At 48.0% G+C, this 17,924-nt stretch overlaps 8 protein-coding genes across 8 annotated transcripts; 4 read left to right on the top strand and 4 right to left on the bottom strand.

Annotated features, from left to right (window-relative positions):
- Positions 1 to 622: 622 nt before the first annotated feature.
- On the bottom strand, positions 623 to 1,824 carry N7446_001055 (SDR family NAD(P)-dependent oxidoreductase; the record flags this gene model as incomplete). The annotated part of the gene is made up of 3 exons (XM_058509822.1): positions 623 to 816; positions 879 to 1,511; positions 1,563 to 1,824. The coding sequence occupies 3 exons, from the start codon at positions 1,822 to 1,824 to the stop codon at positions 623 to 625; spliced, it is 1,089 nt and encodes a 362-aa protein (XP_058378801.1).
- A 657-nt stretch (positions 1,825 to 2,481) lies between these two features.
- On the top strand, positions 2,482 to 3,773 carry N7446_001054 (zinc-binding alcohol dehydrogenase family protein). Its single transcript, XM_058509821.1, has 2 exons — positions 2,482 to 2,953; positions 3,010 to 3,773. The coding sequence occupies exons 1-2, from the start codon at positions 2,611 to 2,613 to the stop codon at positions 3,705 to 3,707; spliced, it is 1,041 nt and encodes a 346-aa protein (XP_058378800.1). The 5' UTR covers positions 2,482 to 2,610; the 3' UTR covers positions 3,708 to 3,773.
- Positions 3,774 to 4,695: 922 nt separating this feature from the next.
- N7446_001053 (uncharacterized protein) lies at positions 4,696 to 5,592 on the top strand (the record flags this gene model as incomplete). The annotated part of the gene is made up of 2 exons (XM_058509820.1): positions 4,696 to 5,088; positions 5,239 to 5,592. The coding sequence occupies 2 exons, from the start codon at positions 4,696 to 4,698 to the stop codon at positions 5,590 to 5,592; spliced, it is 747 nt and encodes a 248-aa protein (XP_058378799.1).
- A 656-nt stretch (positions 5,593 to 6,248) lies between these two features.
- N7446_001052 (DUF3425 domain-containing protein) lies at positions 6,249 to 7,140 on the top strand (the record flags this gene model as incomplete). Its single annotated transcript, XM_058509819.1, has 2 exons — positions 6,249 to 6,375; positions 6,434 to 7,140. The coding sequence occupies 2 exons, from the start codon at positions 6,249 to 6,251 to the stop codon at positions 7,138 to 7,140; spliced, it is 834 nt and encodes a 277-aa protein (XP_058378798.1).
- A 187-nt stretch (positions 7,141 to 7,327) lies between these two features.
- Positions 7,328 to 8,990, bottom strand: N7446_001051 (uncharacterized protein; the record flags this gene model as incomplete). The annotated part of the gene is given in 6 exon segments (XM_058509818.1): positions 7,328 to 7,733; positions 7,783 to 7,921; positions 7,973 to 8,020; positions 8,075 to 8,657; positions 8,669 to 8,918; positions 8,959 to 8,990. The coding sequence occupies 6 exon segments, from the start codon at positions 8,988 to 8,990 to the stop codon at positions 7,328 to 7,330; spliced, it is 1,458 nt and encodes a 485-aa protein (XP_058378797.1).
- A 534-nt stretch (positions 8,991 to 9,524) lies between these two features.
- On the bottom strand, positions 9,525 to 10,877 carry N7446_001050 (histidinol dehydrogenase family protein; the record flags this gene model as incomplete). Its single annotated transcript, XM_058509817.1, has 2 exons — positions 9,525 to 10,467; positions 10,519 to 10,877. 2 exons carry the CDS (start codon positions 10,875 to 10,877, stop codon positions 9,525 to 9,527), a joined length of 1,302 nt encoding a protein of 433 aa, XP_058378796.1.
- Positions 10,878 to 14,634: 3,757 nt separating this feature from the next.
- N7446_001049 (uncharacterized protein) lies at positions 14,635 to 15,060 on the top strand (the record flags this gene model as incomplete). The annotated part of the gene is made up of 2 exons (XM_058509816.1): positions 14,635 to 14,981; positions 15,042 to 15,060. 2 exons carry the CDS (start codon positions 14,635 to 14,637, stop codon positions 15,058 to 15,060), a joined length of 366 nt encoding a protein of 121 aa, XP_058378795.1.
- A 991-nt stretch (positions 15,061 to 16,051) lies between these two features.
- On the bottom strand, positions 16,052 to 17,827 carry N7446_001048 (uncharacterized protein; the record flags this gene model as incomplete). Its single annotated transcript, XM_058509815.1, has 4 exons — positions 16,052 to 16,327; positions 16,388 to 17,226; positions 17,284 to 17,589; positions 17,641 to 17,827. The coding sequence occupies 4 exons, from the start codon at positions 17,825 to 17,827 to the stop codon at positions 16,052 to 16,054; spliced, it is 1,608 nt and encodes a 535-aa protein (XP_058378794.1).
- Between the last annotated feature and the right edge of the window lie 97 nt (positions 17,828 to 17,924).

The following is a 17,924-nucleotide window of genomic DNA, read 5'->3' as shown; positions in this document are numbered from 1 at the left end:
GCAACCAATCTCCAAAGGTCAACCTTGAAAGAAGCCGTCGTCGCGCAGCATGATCGACTTTCTGGGAATCGAAGATACGAGAAACCCGAGTTTGACCGGTGGTTAGGAGACTACGATGTAAGTAAATGCTCTTGTTCAAACATGCTACGCCTCCGTCGCGACAACCTTACCACCTGAATGAAAACGAGGCAAATTTCGAAATTTTATATGAAGCCGGCGACTGACAAGTTCTGGATTATTGGATAGTGCATCGTCGCGCGCTATGAAGTCCGATTTTATGGCCTTACAAGAGAAACGTCTCAGGACGGTTTACCACCCGAGAGACATCTCTTGATTAGCATATGTAACTTGAACAGAAAGTATTAAGAGCCTTGGTATGAGAGCGGAATCCACTTGAGACGATCCTCTTGAGAGCAACACGTTCACGTGAGATATCACCGAAGAGCACAAGCCTTACAACGTCATATGGTACCGCTCTTACAAATATATATTTCTTGAAACAAACTCTCTATAGACCGTGATCATAGTTCCACCAACGCCAATGATCATGATAGACGTACTGCCTTGCGTTTTGTATCGAACGTGTCAGACGTTTATACAGTACTTTAACATTTATCAACGGTTAATATGTTGCAGGCATCACGCTTAGGCGGCCTCCGTCTGTATTCTCCATGCTGCCATTGACATAAGCTCCGGCTTTCCCTACAAGATACAGAACGACACCACAAATATCCCGATAGCCACCTTTCCGACCAGCGGGGACTTCCATGTAGCTGTAATTGTCTTTGGTTCCAGCTGTCATGCTTGAAGGATAAACTATAAGTGGTTAGTTACGGTCCAGCGAAAACTAAATGATATGGGGCTTCCTGCAAACTCACCTCCAGGATTTATCACGTTACTTCTAATTCCCCACGGTGCCAATAAGTAGGTCAACATCTTACTCAAATGAATTGCTGCAGCCTTGCTCGCGCCATAGGCTAACCCCGCTGTTATGAAGCGATTAAGGCCAGAGATACTCCCGACTGTTATTATCTGGCTACTTCTCTCATCGTCCGTGAAGCCTGTGATATCGCGCTGCCGAGGTCGTCCCAAAGGAATCTTGCCTCCTTCCCAGCCCCGCCGTCTGTTTCCGGCATCAAGAAGTTTCAAAAAGGCGGCTGAGACACCAACAACTGCACTTGAATTAGCTGCGAAGGTAGGCTGCCATCCTTCCGGATCGATGAGCAAGATCTTCTGCAGGTCCTCGATTGTTTCCGCGTCTCTAGCAGGCTTGTGATCGGGGCCCTGCACGCCGGCATTATTGATTAAGATATCAATATAGCCAATTTCGTCTTCTATTTTTGCAACAGCGGCGGAAACGGAGGAACAGTTAGTGATATCGCATTGTACGGGTACAACAGCGCCACCGACGCTCCTAGCAGCTTCCTGGAGTGTAGATAGGCGGCGGCCGAGGATATAAACACGGGCCGCACCAGCTTGGCTTAGACACGAGGTTATGGCGAGGCCAATCCCTAAGAAATATCAGGGTTAGTGAACACACAGCGTGAGAATAAAGGGCATACCACTGCCGCCGCCTGTAATGACGACGACGAGGCCCTTGGCAGAGAAGAGATCATTGGGATCTAAAGTGGGAAGGATATCCATAACTGCGGGTTTGACAATGAGTACTATTTCAGGAAGCACCTGCTTGTGGTATTTATCAAAGAACAGGGTGGGGGAATGCGGCCGTTTTCCAGATCCAGGGCCATATATTCTGATATCTCGAATACGAGACATCAAAATACCACAGGACTTGGCGCGTGAATACGAGGGTGTCGAGATCATCGCCGCGGAAGTTAAGCTCCTTTTGGAATTACAGCCGGTTGAGGTTACAAAATGAGCGCTTGGAACCGCGACCCGACTTATTTTCCGTAAGGGCGGACCAGACTCGGGCCATGTTGCGATCTAGCGTATGCTTTTCCTCGAATTTTTCAGATGCAGAGCGACATATGGAGGCGCTGTTCCAACGGTGGTCTATGCCCCTCGTAGGATAGTGCGAAATCTTTCATGCAGACGAACCAAACAATGCGGTTGTCCTTGCATTTCCGGAATATGGACTCTTTTTGACCTAAATCGGATTCCGATGGTTGGCTGGACAGCCGAGGTCTGCTTCAACGTTCCGCGCGAATTTGGCTCTCCTGAGCGAAGACGGAAGCCAGTCAGTATTCAAAGGTGGGCAGGAGGGAAGGAGGGGGCACTGAGGTAGAGTGTGTGTAGCAGTTTCGTGTACAGTAGAATTCGAAAACAGTTTACCCCCCAGACACTCACTCTTTGTTTCTCGTCCCGTACCCGGAACGACACTAGACCATATAAGGTTACCTTCAAAATAACCCCTGCCTAACAGTATCGCGGTAAAGAACGTCTTGGACTGTAGTGTCTAATGAGTCAATGTAAATTACCGTATTTTTCCTTTTAATGTTCTAAGAGGGGGGAGGAGAGGACGGGTTTTGGCGATCTCGCTTCTTCCTTTTCTCTCGGAGTAGTCTTCGTCTTCATCCACCTACCTCTTACATGACGAAAGCTGTACTACTGCTGTAGAAAACGTACCTCGGAAGAGGATCACCAGCAATCATGAAGGAGGCATTTGTGGACAAGAACATCTCACTGACGATCCGAGACACCGATATCCCCGTTCCTGAAGCTGGCCACGTCCTTATTCGCGTGGCCGTATCTGGTACTAATCCTAAGGACTGGAAGATGCCTCTCTGGTGGCCAACAGACGGGACCCCCACCAATCAAGGAGATGATATCGCCGGATATATCGAAGCAGTGGGGGAGGGCGTGATGGGATTCCACAAGGGCGACAGGGTCGCCGCGTTCCATCAAGTGATGAAACCTCATGGCAGCTACGCCGAGTATGCAATCGCGCCCGACTACACGACCTTCCATATTCCCGCCAAAACCAGATTTGAAGGTGAGCCTGTTTCCGATCAAATGTTTTCACTAGAGCTAATATAGAGACGCGGCTAGAGGCGGCCACTATTCCGCTGGCTGCTATGACTGCTGCACTCGGTCTTTATCAGCGCTTGAAGCTGCCTCTGCCTTGGAATCCGACCACTGAGCCTCTGCCTCTTATTGTATATGGCGGCGCGACCGCAGTTGGAGCCTTTGCGATTAAATTTGCCCGGCTTTCTAATATCCACCCGCTTATCACGGTAGCTGGCAAAGGCAGCACCTTCGTCGAAACTCTCATCGATCGCGAGAAAGGTGACACGATAATCGACTACCGTGAAGGCGACGAAGTTATTAGGGCAAAGATCAAGGAAGCGGCGGGTGGGCGATCGATACACTACGCATTCGATGCGGTGGGCGAACATGGAAGTCATCAGAATGTCGGCGCGGTTATGACCGCGCCTGGGGAGATCACTACCATGCTGTCGAGCGGTGACTACCAGCCCCCCGACGGAATTATCATGAGCCAAACTATAGCGGGGTCGGTTCATATGCCTGTCGCAGCAGGCAAGACAGTCGAGGATAACGAGTTTAGCGCTGCTTTCTTCCAATTCATTGGCCGTGGCTTGGCGCAGGGCTGGTTCTCGGGACACCCGTATGAAGTGCGCCCGGGTGGGTTGGCTGGACTTGAAGGGGCGTTGCAGGATCTTAAATCGGGCAAGGCATCTGCTATTAAGTACGTGGTGCGTATTGGCGAGACGAAAGGGTTGATATAGATTCCAGTTTTAACCGCGTTCTCCGGGTGTGGCGGTGGTGAGGACGTATGTCAGGGTGTAGATGGGTACTAATGTAGGAGAGTGTATAGGAGTTTCCTGCAATATACGGCGTCATGCGGTCGTTCTGGAATTAAACATATCTTTTGGAAGAAAATTATTATTTGCGTGTTTTTCTTCCTGAGAACTAGCGTGGTATTGGGTACGGGCCGAGAACAAAGAGTGAGTGTCTGGGGGGTTAAACTGTTTTCGAATTCTACTGTACCCTCCAGACACTCACGCTTTGTTTCTCGGTCAAGTACCCCGATACCACGCTAGACCATATAAGGTTACTACAAAAACATCCCCCTGCCTAGCAGTATCGTTGTATGAGCGTATCGGGCTATAATGCGCAATGAGTCATTGTAAATAACCGTATTTTGCCATAGAGAATTTGGCTTGATCCACGCCCACTCCCTTTTTTCTTTACTCGTATCCTTCGTCTTCATTCACAGCAAATAAGATTATCCTATAGTCTCCCTGTAATTGTTTCTCGAACCAGTAGATCAAGATGCTAGTCTGTATATCGATTAGTCATGGTCATTGATCCTTCACTTCCAATAATAGATCTTGTATTTCATGTGACATTGGTAGGACCGGACCTATGATGTATGTACACGGAACCCCTATACGCCTTTACCTCCACGCCTGCTCTCCCTACTGTCTAACTTCCAGATCCCAGACTTAGGACGCGTTAAGACTCTAGCTGCAACCTCCAATATGAGAAGGGCCGTTGCCGCTAAGAATAATTAAAACTCTGGTCGGAAGAGGCTAGCGGGGCTGAGTGTCTATTGCGAGACAGCTAGTACAAATATTTAAATAATACATACACTATCTGACTGCTGCGGAGAAGAGGGGAGGGGAATGTGGATTACGTCTACTTACAGCACCACCAGCCCACTTCACATTCGACTCCTCTATGTAATCTTCCATCGCCAACCAACTCAAAGCCATGGGCAAGTTCTATGAATCCATTCCAGACGATCTGCGCGACTGGGCCCTACACCAAAGGATTTTCTTCGTGGCTTCAGCTCCTCTCCGTGGCCGACATGTTAATATTTCTCCAAAGGGGTTACCAGATTCTTGCCTCGCGATTCTCGGTTCAAACCAGGTAGCGTACATCGATTCAACTGGGTCTGGCTGCGAAACTATCTCCCATGTGCGTGAGAATGGTCGCATTACCATGATGTTCATCTCGTTTGATTCGTCTCCTCGTATCTTGCGGCTGTTCTGTACTGGTTCTGTTATCGAGTGGGATCAGCCCGAGTATCATAAATATTCACAGCGCATGGGAAAACCTCAGGTTGTGGGGGCGCGTGCTATTATTATACTTCACATTTTCAAGGTTAGCACTGGTCTCTGATTTGCATTTCGCCCGAGGATCGATCAGTCTTATAGGAAGTAAGACTGATAAACATCCCGAACATAATCCGGCCTAGAGATATCATCTATAACATCGAATTGACTCTTTGACTCTATCTAACAACATATCTAGGTCCAAACCTCCTGCGGCTATGGTGTCCCGCTGATAGCCTTAACAATCGATCCCGAAACCAATGAATCCAAAGGCTATCTCAAAGACCGCCAAACACTAGGCCAGTTTGCCGCCAAAAAGGTTGCTGCCGGCCAGATGCAAACATACCAGCAAGAATGGAACACCCGCAGCCTAGACGGACTCCCAGGTCTCCGATCTGCGCTTAAAGATAGCGGCCAGTATACTTGGCGGGTGGAGTTAGAGAATTGGTTGAGTCGGCACCGGAACGAGGTTGAGACAATGAAGTCGTTGGTTTTGGTCTTGTTCGTGGGCTTAATGGTACTGAGGTGGGATGAGTATACCTTATGGTTATAGACCGGTGACTCCGTGCCTTTGAAAGCTCCACTAGTGCAATTTTATATAAAATTCTTCCAGGAGATTTCACTATACCACAAGAGTTAAAATTTAGTCATTGTTATGTATATTCTTGTTGAAATAGATATCTGACTAGATCTTGCTCATTCTCCGATAGCTGATAGACGTGACAGAAGGCTGCTCGCAACGGGAAAGAGGGTGTTGCTGAGTTTCGGCTCTCTGAATGAGAGATTCTGCATGGTTCTATAGATCCTTACTGTATTATAACAGTGAGTCATTTTTGACTATCGAATGATACGGTTACAGGTGAACAGGGATTGCAGAGAAAGTGATTAAATTTAGATTAGCGTGTTTTAAGTCAATTGTTAGGAACAACTCTTAATAGAATATGTTGTAAACTTATTTTAAATATGAAAGTAGATTCGGTGCAACACTAGCAAATTTCTAGCAACCCTCAGTAAGTGCTGAGAAGCATTGGTTATCAGGGTTTGGAGGGGTAGTAAGATATGTAGATGATGCAATGGGTATCGTACCGTTCGTGACCATACCAAACACTATCTCTTAACTCCGTCGTAATTTAAAAACCTAATCCACCTACGCATCTTTCATAAAGCCACTTCTGTCGTTTTCATGTTGCTGACAACCTCCCCGCTAACATGACTGACTCGTCTCTTCAAATTGCCGATCCGATCTCCTCCGATGAAGTGGAAGACAACTGGTCGGGGCTGACCGACCGGGCTGAGCGTCGGCGGCGGCAAAATCGCATCAACCAAAGGGCATACCGTGAGCTGCATTGCCCCAGTCAATCTAGTCAATCTTGCAGACGCTAACCTGGATATAGGGAAACGTAAGCGGCTCCAAAACAAAGATGTTCACCCTAAGAGTCTGGTCAAATTGTCCAAGTCGACATCACCCCAGTCGCAGGACTCCGCCACTTCAGAAAGCTCCAAGGTGAAATCCTGCTGCACCCCCGGAGTACTGCAAGATCTACTGGAACAATTCGCCAAATCAGCAATTGAAAGCTACGCGCGCGGTGATCCCGCCGCCGACCACCTGATGACCCTGACCAAAGTCAACGTCTTCCGAGCATTCGCACAGAATCTAGAATTGATCGGTTGGTCACCGTACTGGATGGACTATGACGCTGTATCTCCATTCAATCAAGCCTTGCCACAAAGAGAATCTACGCCAGACGATCATAGCCACATCCCACTAACCCTCCGCCCCACTCGAATCCAAAAATCGGTGCCTCATCACCCCTGGCTGGATTTCTTCCCTCTACCCAAGATGCGTGACAATTTGATCGAAGCGGGCGATGAATGGGATGATGAGCAGCTTTGTCATGACATTATGGGATTTTGGGGCGAGTCGACGATGGATTCTGGACTGTTGGTATGGGGGGAGCCTTGGGATATTCGAAACTGGGAGGTGACGGAGCCATTTTTGAAGAAGTGGCAATGGATTGTTCGCGGGTGTCCTGAACTGATGAACGCGACAAATACTTGGCGTGCGCGTCGAGGCGAGAAGTTAATATTCCGCTATATATGAATGCCAATGCCAAATGTTTACTGATTTACTGAGCTGCCTGGATGTGGCGGCGCTACTGCGGGCTGCTGACGGCGCTAGTTGAGCCTAAATCTTAAATCCGCAAGCTCCGGCCAATAACAGCGAGAGTTTCCGGTATGGTCGTGTATAGTACAGTATTGTAATTTATATGTTCCAGGTACTATACTCCTCAGACCACTGTCTCTGCAGGTCTTTCAGTCAACTCCCCCTTCATCACCCGCTGAGAGAATGGGCTACGGCTTCGGATCCATTGCCCATACTTGATAAACACGAAAGGAATCACAGCAAGCAGAATGGCGATGAAGGCCAAGAGCGAGCTCGCCCAGTTGATCCCCAGTTCGCCGTACATCGGATTCGTGGCCAGCGGTAGACAGACTGCCAAGCAAGAACGCAGTGTACTTGCAGCAGCCTGCGCTGATGCAGAATACTGCTTGTAGGCATCAGTGAGATAGTTGATCATGGCCATAAAGATCAGAATGTACCCTATGCCAAAGAAGAGACCGGACATCATGGGGACAACAGGGTGGATGGATAATTTGGAAGACCATCCTAACCAAAACAGAGCGATTGGTAGTCTAAGGTGTTAGCCTCCTTATGCAATGAAAGAGAAGGTATTCAACTTACAAAGGTGCACCCAATGCGGCAAGCGGCAACCGGCGGTACTCTTCAAGCATGGCCCAGTCCTTGTTCTCTTTCACAGCCTTGGAATGGTATGAGCCATATAGCAAGAAGAGTGAGAATGCGACCAAAGCCCCCACACTGACTGTGACCAGAATGTTAATTTCCACAACAAAACGCGGTTGAATTGACATACTTGGTAAGAATGCGAGCCCTGCTACGCCCGGTGATAGCCCATAGAGATCTGCCAAGGAGTTCAGTGAGTGGTCCAATAACCTCCCAGATATTGGAGTCTTACTTTGGAAAATGATCGGATAAGCTTGGAAGTACAGATAAAACATTGCATATGTGAAGCCCATGAAGAGTGAAGCAAAGAGAAGGATCGGCTCCTTTGCAATCATCACAAATGGTCTCATGAAGATGGATAGAATACCATCTCCTCGATGGCCCGGGCCCTGGGGCTGAATAGTGTTGCAACCATTCTCTTCCTGTTTTCCAGCCTTGGCCAATCGTCGCGCGTGTCGCTTTTTCAAAACGGGCACATAGGTCTCTGGAATGAAAAGGATAAACGGATATCCTACACCAGCGGCAGCCAATCCAACCCAAAACGTCCAGCGCCACGATACCGTGGAAACAAACCCAGATACAAGAGGTGCTAGCTGAGGACCAAAGCCTGTGACTACCATGAAAAGCGCCATAGCGATACCGCGAGTTTGGGGATTATCCAAGATATCAGCATATAACCCCCAAGCACGGCATTTGGAGAAGCAGCATTCAAGCCACATAGAAGACGGAAAACGAGCAAGGCAGGAAAGTTCGGCGATAACGCGCAGGCCATGGTGAAGATGATATATCCGCTGAATGTGCCGATTAGGACGGGCCTACGGCCCACATGCTCGCTCAGAGGCCCGAATATAAGTGGACCGATGGCAAACCCCACAAGGTATAGTGAGTTCAGAAGGACGAGCTTCGTATCGTCGTGGGCGAGGTGGAATGAGTCTGCAATTGCATCGTGGGCGCCCGAGGGAAGTGATGATCCAAAGGCACTATTGAAGATGAATAGGATTCCAGCGAGGACGACGTGTACTTTTCGGATCTGTTTAAACATGTGAATTAGAAGGTAAGTTATGGCCTCGAGCGACCTATGAAGAAATTAGACTCAGACGCTGGAATAATACTCACCGGCGAGAGAGTGAGAGGATCTCGAAAATCATTAGACGATGTCAATCCCATCTTTGGCAGACAATTCTCTACTGTATTTGCCTATTCAAAGAAAGGACCGGACTCAGGCCAGGCTTTAAGCAACATTGACGCCGGACGATAAATTTTTGTCACAGGTTCTCCGGCTGGAGAAGCTGAGTCGCGAATGGATCCGTAGCCCACATTGAAATAGAGCACCAATTGACGTCTCCGGCTGGTGATATTGGAAGTTCCTTCAACCTATGAAGAATTCGGCTTCTTTGTGGAAGAAGCTCCACTGCAGGCCCTGACCCACACCACGCCCTACACGCCCTACATCGCACTTTTATTGGATGCAGCAGCCTGTCACCGGGGAAAAGTCCGGTTAGGATTTGATAATGGTAATTCAGTGGGATCGGCAAGTTGTCCGAGTTGACTACTGTATGGAGTATACAGTAGTTGGCTAACCATTAAAATTAAGTTACTCGAGAAATTAACTTATAGGTGAAGTTGGGAGTCTATCGCAAAACAATTGGCATTGATCTAACAGTCGGCTTCCTTTCATATTCTTATTCAATCCACTCAAACTTATCATTCAGATACCGATGAGCCCTGGCATCCCCTGAGCGGGCATGGCCTTCAAAGTTCTCAGCTCGTGCTGCTCTCCCACAGAGCCGACCAAGTTCTCCACTTTCTTGCGGTGAAGTAACTTCTTGATAAGTGACTGTTTTCAAGAACTTACCAACCCAAAGACCCCCTGTATATCGTGCAGCGCCCCGAGTTGGCAGAACGTGGTTGGTTCCGATGCATTTGTCGCCATAGGATACGCACGTTTTCTCGCCCAAGAAAAGCGCTCCGTAGTTGGACATCTTCTCCAAAGCTTCCCGGGGGTTTTGCGTCAATATCTGAACATGCTCAGAGGCATATTCATCGGCGAGCTCGTAAGCCTCGTCCAAGCTATCTACCACGATCACCTCTCCCAGGCGATCCCATGAAACTCCAGCAACATCGGCAGTCGGCAAGATCTTCAAAAGTCGTTCAACCTCCGCAATGGTCTTCTCCCCTTGAGTCTTGCAAGTGGTGATCAAAATAGCAGGTGTGTCATATCCATGCTCAGCCTGGGACAAGAGATCGGTGGCAACGGTGAAGGGATCGGTATGTTCATCGGCCACGATGAGAATCTCAGTCGGTCCCGCAGGCAGATCAATTCCAATCTCCTCTCCAAACAGTTGTCGCTTGGCTTCAGCGACAAAGGAATTTCCTGGGCCAGCAATGAAATTGACTTTCTTCATTGTTTCCGTACCAATAGCCATAGCTGCAACGGCTTGAACGCCACCCAGAATGTATATATCGTCCGCACCAGCGCAGTGCATCGCAGCAACCGTGTTGGCAGGAATCTTCCCGGCAATTGGAGGAGTGCAGGCCGTGACATGAGTGACACCAGCACACTTTGCCGTAAGGATCGTCATATGGCTCGACGCGAGAAGAGGATACCGACCACCGGGGATATATCTATCCAAGCGTCAGTAAATGAAAGTCACCCAACCAAAAAGAAAAACTCACGCTCCAACCGAGTTGACCGGAATATTTCTCTGTCCCAAATGCACACCGGGGCGAATTTCCATTTCAAATTCCTTGATAGACGCCTTTTGCGCAAGCGCAAAGGCGCGCACATTAGCCTGGACCTGCTTGATATCATCAAGAACCTGCTGAGGAACCGTCGAGATAATATGCTGGATCTCTTCTTGCGAGAGCTTGAAGCTGGTAGGACTCCACTTGTCGAATTTCTCCGAGTATGCCCTCACAGCATCATCGCCCTTTGCGCGAATCTCATCGATGACACCTCTGACGATAGTAGGTGTATCTACTACCGGAGCCGGGCCTGCGCCTGAACGGTTTTGCTGTTTCAGCTTGAAAACCATTTTTGCGTCAAGAATCACACGGTATCAAAATCTGATTACCTTTTCGAATGATAATTCACTATCAAGTTTTGAAGCTCTTCTTATGCAGTTGGCAAGCTTGATACTTCCTTCGGCTTCGGCGCCGAGTCCGATCTTCCCCGCACAGTCGGGTGAAGTGTGGGGAAGCACGTCGGAATGTGGACGCTTACCCGACGTATAACTGTGCGTACAGTTATCTAGAATAACTGTCGCAATTATTTTACGAATACTTCATGAAACCGGGTCTATAGATGATCCAAATGGCTTCAGGTATACAGTATAACGTATTTCACATGCGAGCTGGACACCCAAGCGAGCTGGACACCCCACCTAACCTATCAAGTTTAGATGCATTTATCTCAACCAAAACGCCATTAAATTCAATAAGCTAAAAACGAGTTCTATTAGGACATGTAGTCAATTTATGACCCTGAATTCCACATATACTGCACTTCGGTAAGGCTCTCGTACGTGGCTGTAAAGGTGTCGGAGCGGATTCTGCCTCACGGGGCATTTGTGCTAAAACTGCTTGCACTGGCTGCGCTACTAAGGTAGAGGCCTCTAAAACCGAAAGGCCTTCTTCGGAGGCTATTTGCCTTTTAGACCGAGTCCTTTTTCGCTTCTTCGTCTCGTTTTGAACGCGTAATTCGCTTACTTCTTTCTCGAGTAAAGCTGCCGATTGCATCATAATTTGGCAGGCCTTTAAAACCTGATTTATCGCGGAGTTAAGCGGGCTCGGTGGGCTTTTCGAGCGCTGTTTCAGCAAAGCTTTAATTGAGGAAGCTTGCTTTTGCAATTGGACGTAGTTCGACGGCGTTTTTAGCTCCCACTCGCTTCCTCGGCTCGAGGTGGGTGTCGGGGTTCGAAGGCAAATATCGAGCTTTGAGATCACTCGATCGGGGTTATAAGGCATTAAACCAGCGGCGGCGAAGCTATTCTTAATAGTCTCCGATTTAAATGCCTCGATTCGCGCGGACGGGTAGGCTTCGAGGAAGTCTAATTTATCGATGTGGTTAATTCTACCACGAATTTTCGATTCGATAAGACGATTATAAGCCCGCTTTAACGCCGCAAAACAGCCGATATCGAGAGGCTGTAAAAGGTGAGACGAATGCGGAGGCACACAAATTGCGACAATATCGTTTTTCTCGCAAATTTCGTCGAATTTCGGGGTTAAATGACTTCCGTGGCCGTCGAGTATTAAAAGTCTATACTTCCCCTTCGTACGCGAAGAAGTAGACGGGATAAAGAGCTTTTCGAGCCACCGAACGCTAATTTCATCGGACGTCCACCCGTTCGGACTAACCTCGAATCTCCAATCATTCGGAAGGCCGTCGAACCAAGATTCAATAAAGACTTTGCCCTTAAAAATCACGCACGGAGGAAGCGCCCACCCCGAAGCATTTATACACTCAATTGTAGTCACCCACGCGCGATTTCCGGGCTGTAAAAGCGATCGCCGACCGTAGTATTCCCTCCTCGTAATAACTTTCGCGGTTGCGATCAAGCCCATTGCGAATCCGGTCTCGTCAAAGTTATAGATATCGTCGGGATCGATCCCGTACGAAATAATCGTTTTTTGAACGAGAGAAAACCATTCGGAAATAATTTGAGGATCTTCGCACTTTGCGCGCGCGTAATTATAGCCTTTCGAGAATCGGGAGGAGAGGATTGGATGCCTTTTTACGAAGTTTGTAACCCAATGATTGCCGACCGAAGGAGGAGGGGTAGATCCACGCGCCGCGAGTAGTAAATCCGCCATTTCTCGTACGGTAGAAGGCCGAGGGGCTGCTCCGCGAGAGTCCATAGAGAGAATCCATTTTTGAAGAGATTCTTCTTCAATTTCGGTCAATTTATGTGAATTTGCGCGTATAGTACTACGTTCAGCATGACCGGAGAGGCGGTCGCGTAAAGTAGAACGTGGTACTTCGAAAGTGCGTGCTGCGAGAGAAATAGAGCTTATTTCTTGCTTCTTAATAGCCTGGATAGCTAATAAGATCCTACCCTCTTGCTCCGTACGATTTCGAGAAGATTGAGTACGTATTGGTGGCATGGTAGGTGGTTAAAGAAGGAAGGTCTAATTAATTGACGCGTTTTTGGATGGGGTGGCGGCTCGCTTGGCAAACACGTTAACGTAATTCCCGGGCGAGTGGCCATCCCGGTCGAGCCGCCATCTCCAAAACACGTAGTAAATGCGACAAATTATAGCTTCATGTTTCAACCGCCACAACTTAAGTTAGTTTCCGCTATTAGTAGATAGGTATTGATAAGCATTTTTAGTAACATATAGCAATTTTAACGAAGTCGAAGGTTTACCTTATTGTCGTATTGAAAATTACGTCGCTTGGCTCCAAAAATATATATATGTTAGTCAATAAATCATTAAGTTTCTTAAAACTGCCCAAAGCAGCTGGATATCATATAAAAACCATAGAATTAAAAAGAAAATTTTTAGTATAGACCACTGTTGTTGAGATATCAAGTTGTAACCTATCGCATTTACTATGTGTTTTGGAGATTGCGGCTTGCTTGTGGTGGCGGCTCGCATGTGAATTACGTTAGTTAAATAGCAGGAAATAGGGGTACTGCAATACAGAGTCATTGATATGTCCAATTGGTCGGATACAGGAAAAATCGTGACAATAACCTAGTTTACTTGTGAGTCTACAGTAACGTATTGTGTAAGTGGAACACCTACGCGTTAGTTTCGCGTCATATTCATTACATCAATTTCAACCACCCACTATGCCACCAATTCGCTCTCAAAGCTCTCAAAAACGTATAGAGCACGAGGGTAAGACCTTATTAGCTATTCGCTCTCTTTTAGACTGAAGAAAGGTGCTCAATTAGTTAATTGGCTCGCGATTTCGACGTCCGCCTTAATACTCCGTCACCGTATGGTAGGCGTTAACAGTCGCGAAGAAGCCCGCGCTAACAACTATAAATTGACTTTTTTAGAAGAGGAAACCCTCGAGAATTAGATCATCTTATTAGATAAGCGTAGAGCTGCCACCCTCACCCCGAATACCGTACGAGAAGTGGCCAATTTGCTACTTAAGGACCGTAGGACTGATCCGACCGAGATAGTCAGCGTGAAATAGGTCTATAACTTTGTCTAACAGCATCCTAACCTCTCGACTCGATTCTCTGGGTCTATAGTATACACTATCATCGGCCAAATTACCTGTGTGAACAACCATGCTGATAGAAACCCAATTCGTCGATGTAAATTTTCAATTTGTTATTGATTACTTTACGGTAATTTACCATGACCAATGAAAGTCACCTGTCACAGGCCGTCCAGCTCTGGATATCCTTACTAGAGCTATGTTGCTATTTAATGGCGCCTGACCCGATCAGCTTTCATTGAGATATTTAGATATGTAGGGCCTCCAATGCCAAGCGATCTACATTCAGGCCTCCTGGAGGAGGCGGCGCGGGCTACAGGGCGCAGGGCCTTGCCTGTCCCGTCGGACGTTGAACAATGCAACAACAACGAGAGGGGAGTCGGCGGCGGGTGATGACCATACGGCGTAGCGGATTTCCTGAAGGAGGTAAAACTAACTCGAAGCGGGAACTCAGGTCCTCGCTTTACTAGAGCAAAAATATATAAAGTCCTTAGCACAACCTATCTAGCAGCTTCTATCTTTCCTCCTCAGTCAACTGATCTCTGTACTGTCTACCCAGCCTCCTAATTATATATTCCAACCTACCTATTTCTACACCTCTTTCTATCAATATGAAGAGCGTCTCCCTCGCTACCGTTACTATTGCTGTTACCAGTCTTGCAACTCTAGTCTCGGCGAACACGTGCACCTATAGGTCATGCGATGACTGTGGGTTGTTTATCAACTCGTGGAATATCGATCACAGCGGCGGTGTTGATTTCAGTCCTGCCTTTTGTAAGGGGTTCTGGGATAATTTACGCTGCCCTGCCCCATCCGTTCGGACCTGTGATAACGCTGCCGCCGACGGCCACGGGTTTATCCAGTTCAACGTCGGTATCGCCTGTAACGCGGGAGATATCGAGTCCGCCTGGTGGAGGGCTACAAAGAATGAATTTGGTTCTATTTCATGTGTCTCGGAGTGTAAGCCGCTTAGCACCCTGCCTACTAGATCTATAATCGCTAACAGGATATACTATAGGAGCGCCGAAGGCCAATAAGTCCGAGTACCGTATCGACTCGGGAGGAAGGGCATTATTGCTCTGGCCAAATGTAGTGTGAACAGTAATGGTATCTTTAGGCAGCTGATTCAGAAGGAATAAACGAGCGTTACCTAGCGCAAGGCCTAACAGAGAATAGTGATACTTAAATAGCTGATTCGAATATCTTCTTTTCTTATTGGTAGCGTCTATATCTTACTGGTCGGGCTTCCAATTATTTCGGTTAACGGACTTTTTTAGAGGAGAGGCTCTGCCCACGAGGGCGCTGCAACAGGATGGTGTCCCTCGCAGCGGCGCCGTTAGGTCGCGCGATCGCCGCACTGACCTTTTCGGCTGGACTGAATATGAAATCTTTAGATGATATAGCATCTCCTACAGCAGCTAGTCTCTTGGCATCTGCACACAGCCACTGGATTTGCATCCCGAATCGACATGATCTAACATAGGCACCGTCGCGTATTGATAAGGATGAGAACCTTTAGTGACATAACATATTATACAGTGGAATTCGAAGGGAGATGGCAGGGCCTTTAAGCATTCGTGGGGCACTACGAGTGGGCTTTTTTTCTACTAGTCGATAACGGGCTCCTATGATACCTGTCAAGTTTGGCTCCAGACCGTCTATTATTTTCAAAACTGGGAAGCGTTCTGATTTTGATGTTAAAATCGACCTTCTCTCCAAACCAATTGTATTGCTTTATTCTACACCTTGAACAATGAAGTTCAATCTATGCATTACCTTGCTGTAAACTCTAAAGTGGCTTTTAGAAGCTAGCCTGGGTATGGAAATAGATCAATGATCGGGTCGTTCGTGGTGGGCATGCTAAACACAATTCACTATCGAATGACGTGATGATCGTGAGCCTTGCTGTATTTGATTATTGGGCCCAACTTGTACTCGGAGCATCCCAAGGTTGTGTGTGATTCTCTGGGTAAAATATTTTCCTCCTACTGCCCACTGTGCCAGGCGAATCTGTTGGATACTAAAACCCTAATGACCCATAACAACTCTGTCAATCTTCGCATCATGTTCATGGTCTCTCTGCCACTTCTTCGAATATCCGACGCCGAATCCCTTGCTGAAAACTTCACGGATAGCCTCCAGGGGCATACCCTTGCACTCAGGATAGAAGAACAAGACGAAGAGCCAACCAAAGAAACAGATGCCGGCATAGAAGCCAAAAGCACCACTCGGGGTCCAACTTTTCATCATTGATAGGAACGTGGAAGCAATGATGATGTTTGTACTCCAGCAGGTGACAGTGTTCTAGTCCATTGATTAGCACTGGAGGATACAGAATAGGGAAAAGAAGGCAGGTAAGCATACTAGCATGGTTCCAATCGCTCGGACTTCAAGGGGAATGAGCTCTGTGCCAATCCAGGCGATTGTTGCGACACCGGACGAAAAACAAGCAACATAGCATATAATCGCAACCAGGACCAAAGTACCGGGCCAGCCGATATGAGTCGTCTCCAGGGCCAGAGTCTTCGTATCCACCGGAATATATCGGAATGCGACGACGGCGATTATCATGCAAATAGCCATTCCAAGAACGGTAACCGCCAAGATAATCCTTCGACCGAACTTATCAACGAGCACGAGGTTGACCCATGAGAAGACAAAATTCGTACCTGAAACCGTGATCCCGACCGCTGTTGGGTTATTGAACCCGACAATGGAGAACAGCGTAGCCGCATAATACATCAACGTGTTGAACCCTCCAAGCTGACTGATGGCCATGATCATGCACGCAGTCAGGACGGCACGACCAGTAGCCGGCGTGGTAAAGATTCGTTTGAAGGTCGCCCAAAGGGATTCCTCGGACATGGCTTGCGTGGCTTCTTGGAGAGAGAGCTCGATCGACGCGATCTTGGCTTGACGTTGTTCCACGGTTGACTGAGGGTAGATCCTGAGGAGGACAGCGTCTGCTGCCTCAGCTTTGCCGTGAGAGACCAGTTGACGGGGCGATTCTGGGCAAAAGAAGAGAAGGCCAGCGAGCACAAGGGCTGGGGCAGCACCAATGCCGACAGTGGCTCGCCATCCCTCGCCTTTTATTTGGGCGAAACCGGCGCCGAGAGCACTCGCAACGAGCTGACCGAAGGTAACACTCATGTTGTTGAATGCCACCATGCGGCCGCGGTATTTGGCAGGTGCCAATTCACCAACTATGAAAGTGATGAGTTAGCCAGACCCTATAACGTGGGAGGAGGGAGGCGACCTACTATAAAGAGGAACAATCATAGAAGCACTGCCAACCCCGAGACCGACGACAAATCTTCCAGTGGCAAACTGGCCAACGGAAAAGGCGCATGTCTGGAGGACGGTTCCAATCACGAACACCAAACAGGCACCCCAAATGGGCCAGCGACGGCCGAATCGATCAGCAGAGAGACCAGCTCCTACCGCTCCGACCAAGGCACCGCCACTGGTTAAGGATGTCACCATTTCTTGTTCACTAGAGCTAAGCGGATGACCGAGAGACGAGTTGATTGTGACCAGCACTGCTGAAATATAGCCCGTATCATATCCTAGAGGATGATTATTATAAAATACTATTCACATTTGCATGAGATACATACCGAACAAGAAGCCGCCGATCGAGACGACAGTAGAGATTAGCCAAGCTGCCTTCGAGGCAGCCGTTGCCTCAATGCTGCTGAGGCCGGCCTGGCTTTTGCCAAAGTCCACAGGCTCAACATCCCGTATTTCCTCAACATGATCATTGCTGGGAACCACTGGTTCGTTTGCCTTTTTATCGAAGCTCATTGTTGAAATTGGTTTAGCTGACAAGTCTGAGAAGATGAAGGAGGGAGGGCATCTAGGAGACAAGAAGTTATCCATGTAAAAGAAAACGGAGCAATTT

This window comes from Penicillium canescens (assembly GCF_028828765.1).
Source record: "Penicillium canescens strain IBT 15451 chromosome Unknown utg000001l_segment0_segment0, whole genome shotgun sequence".
NCBI lineage: Eukaryota > Fungi > Ascomycota > Eurotiomycetes > Eurotiales > Aspergillaceae > Penicillium > Penicillium canescens.
The sequence above is the reverse complement of the archived record's forward strand: the minus strand, read 5'-3'. Positions and strand labels throughout refer to the sequence as shown.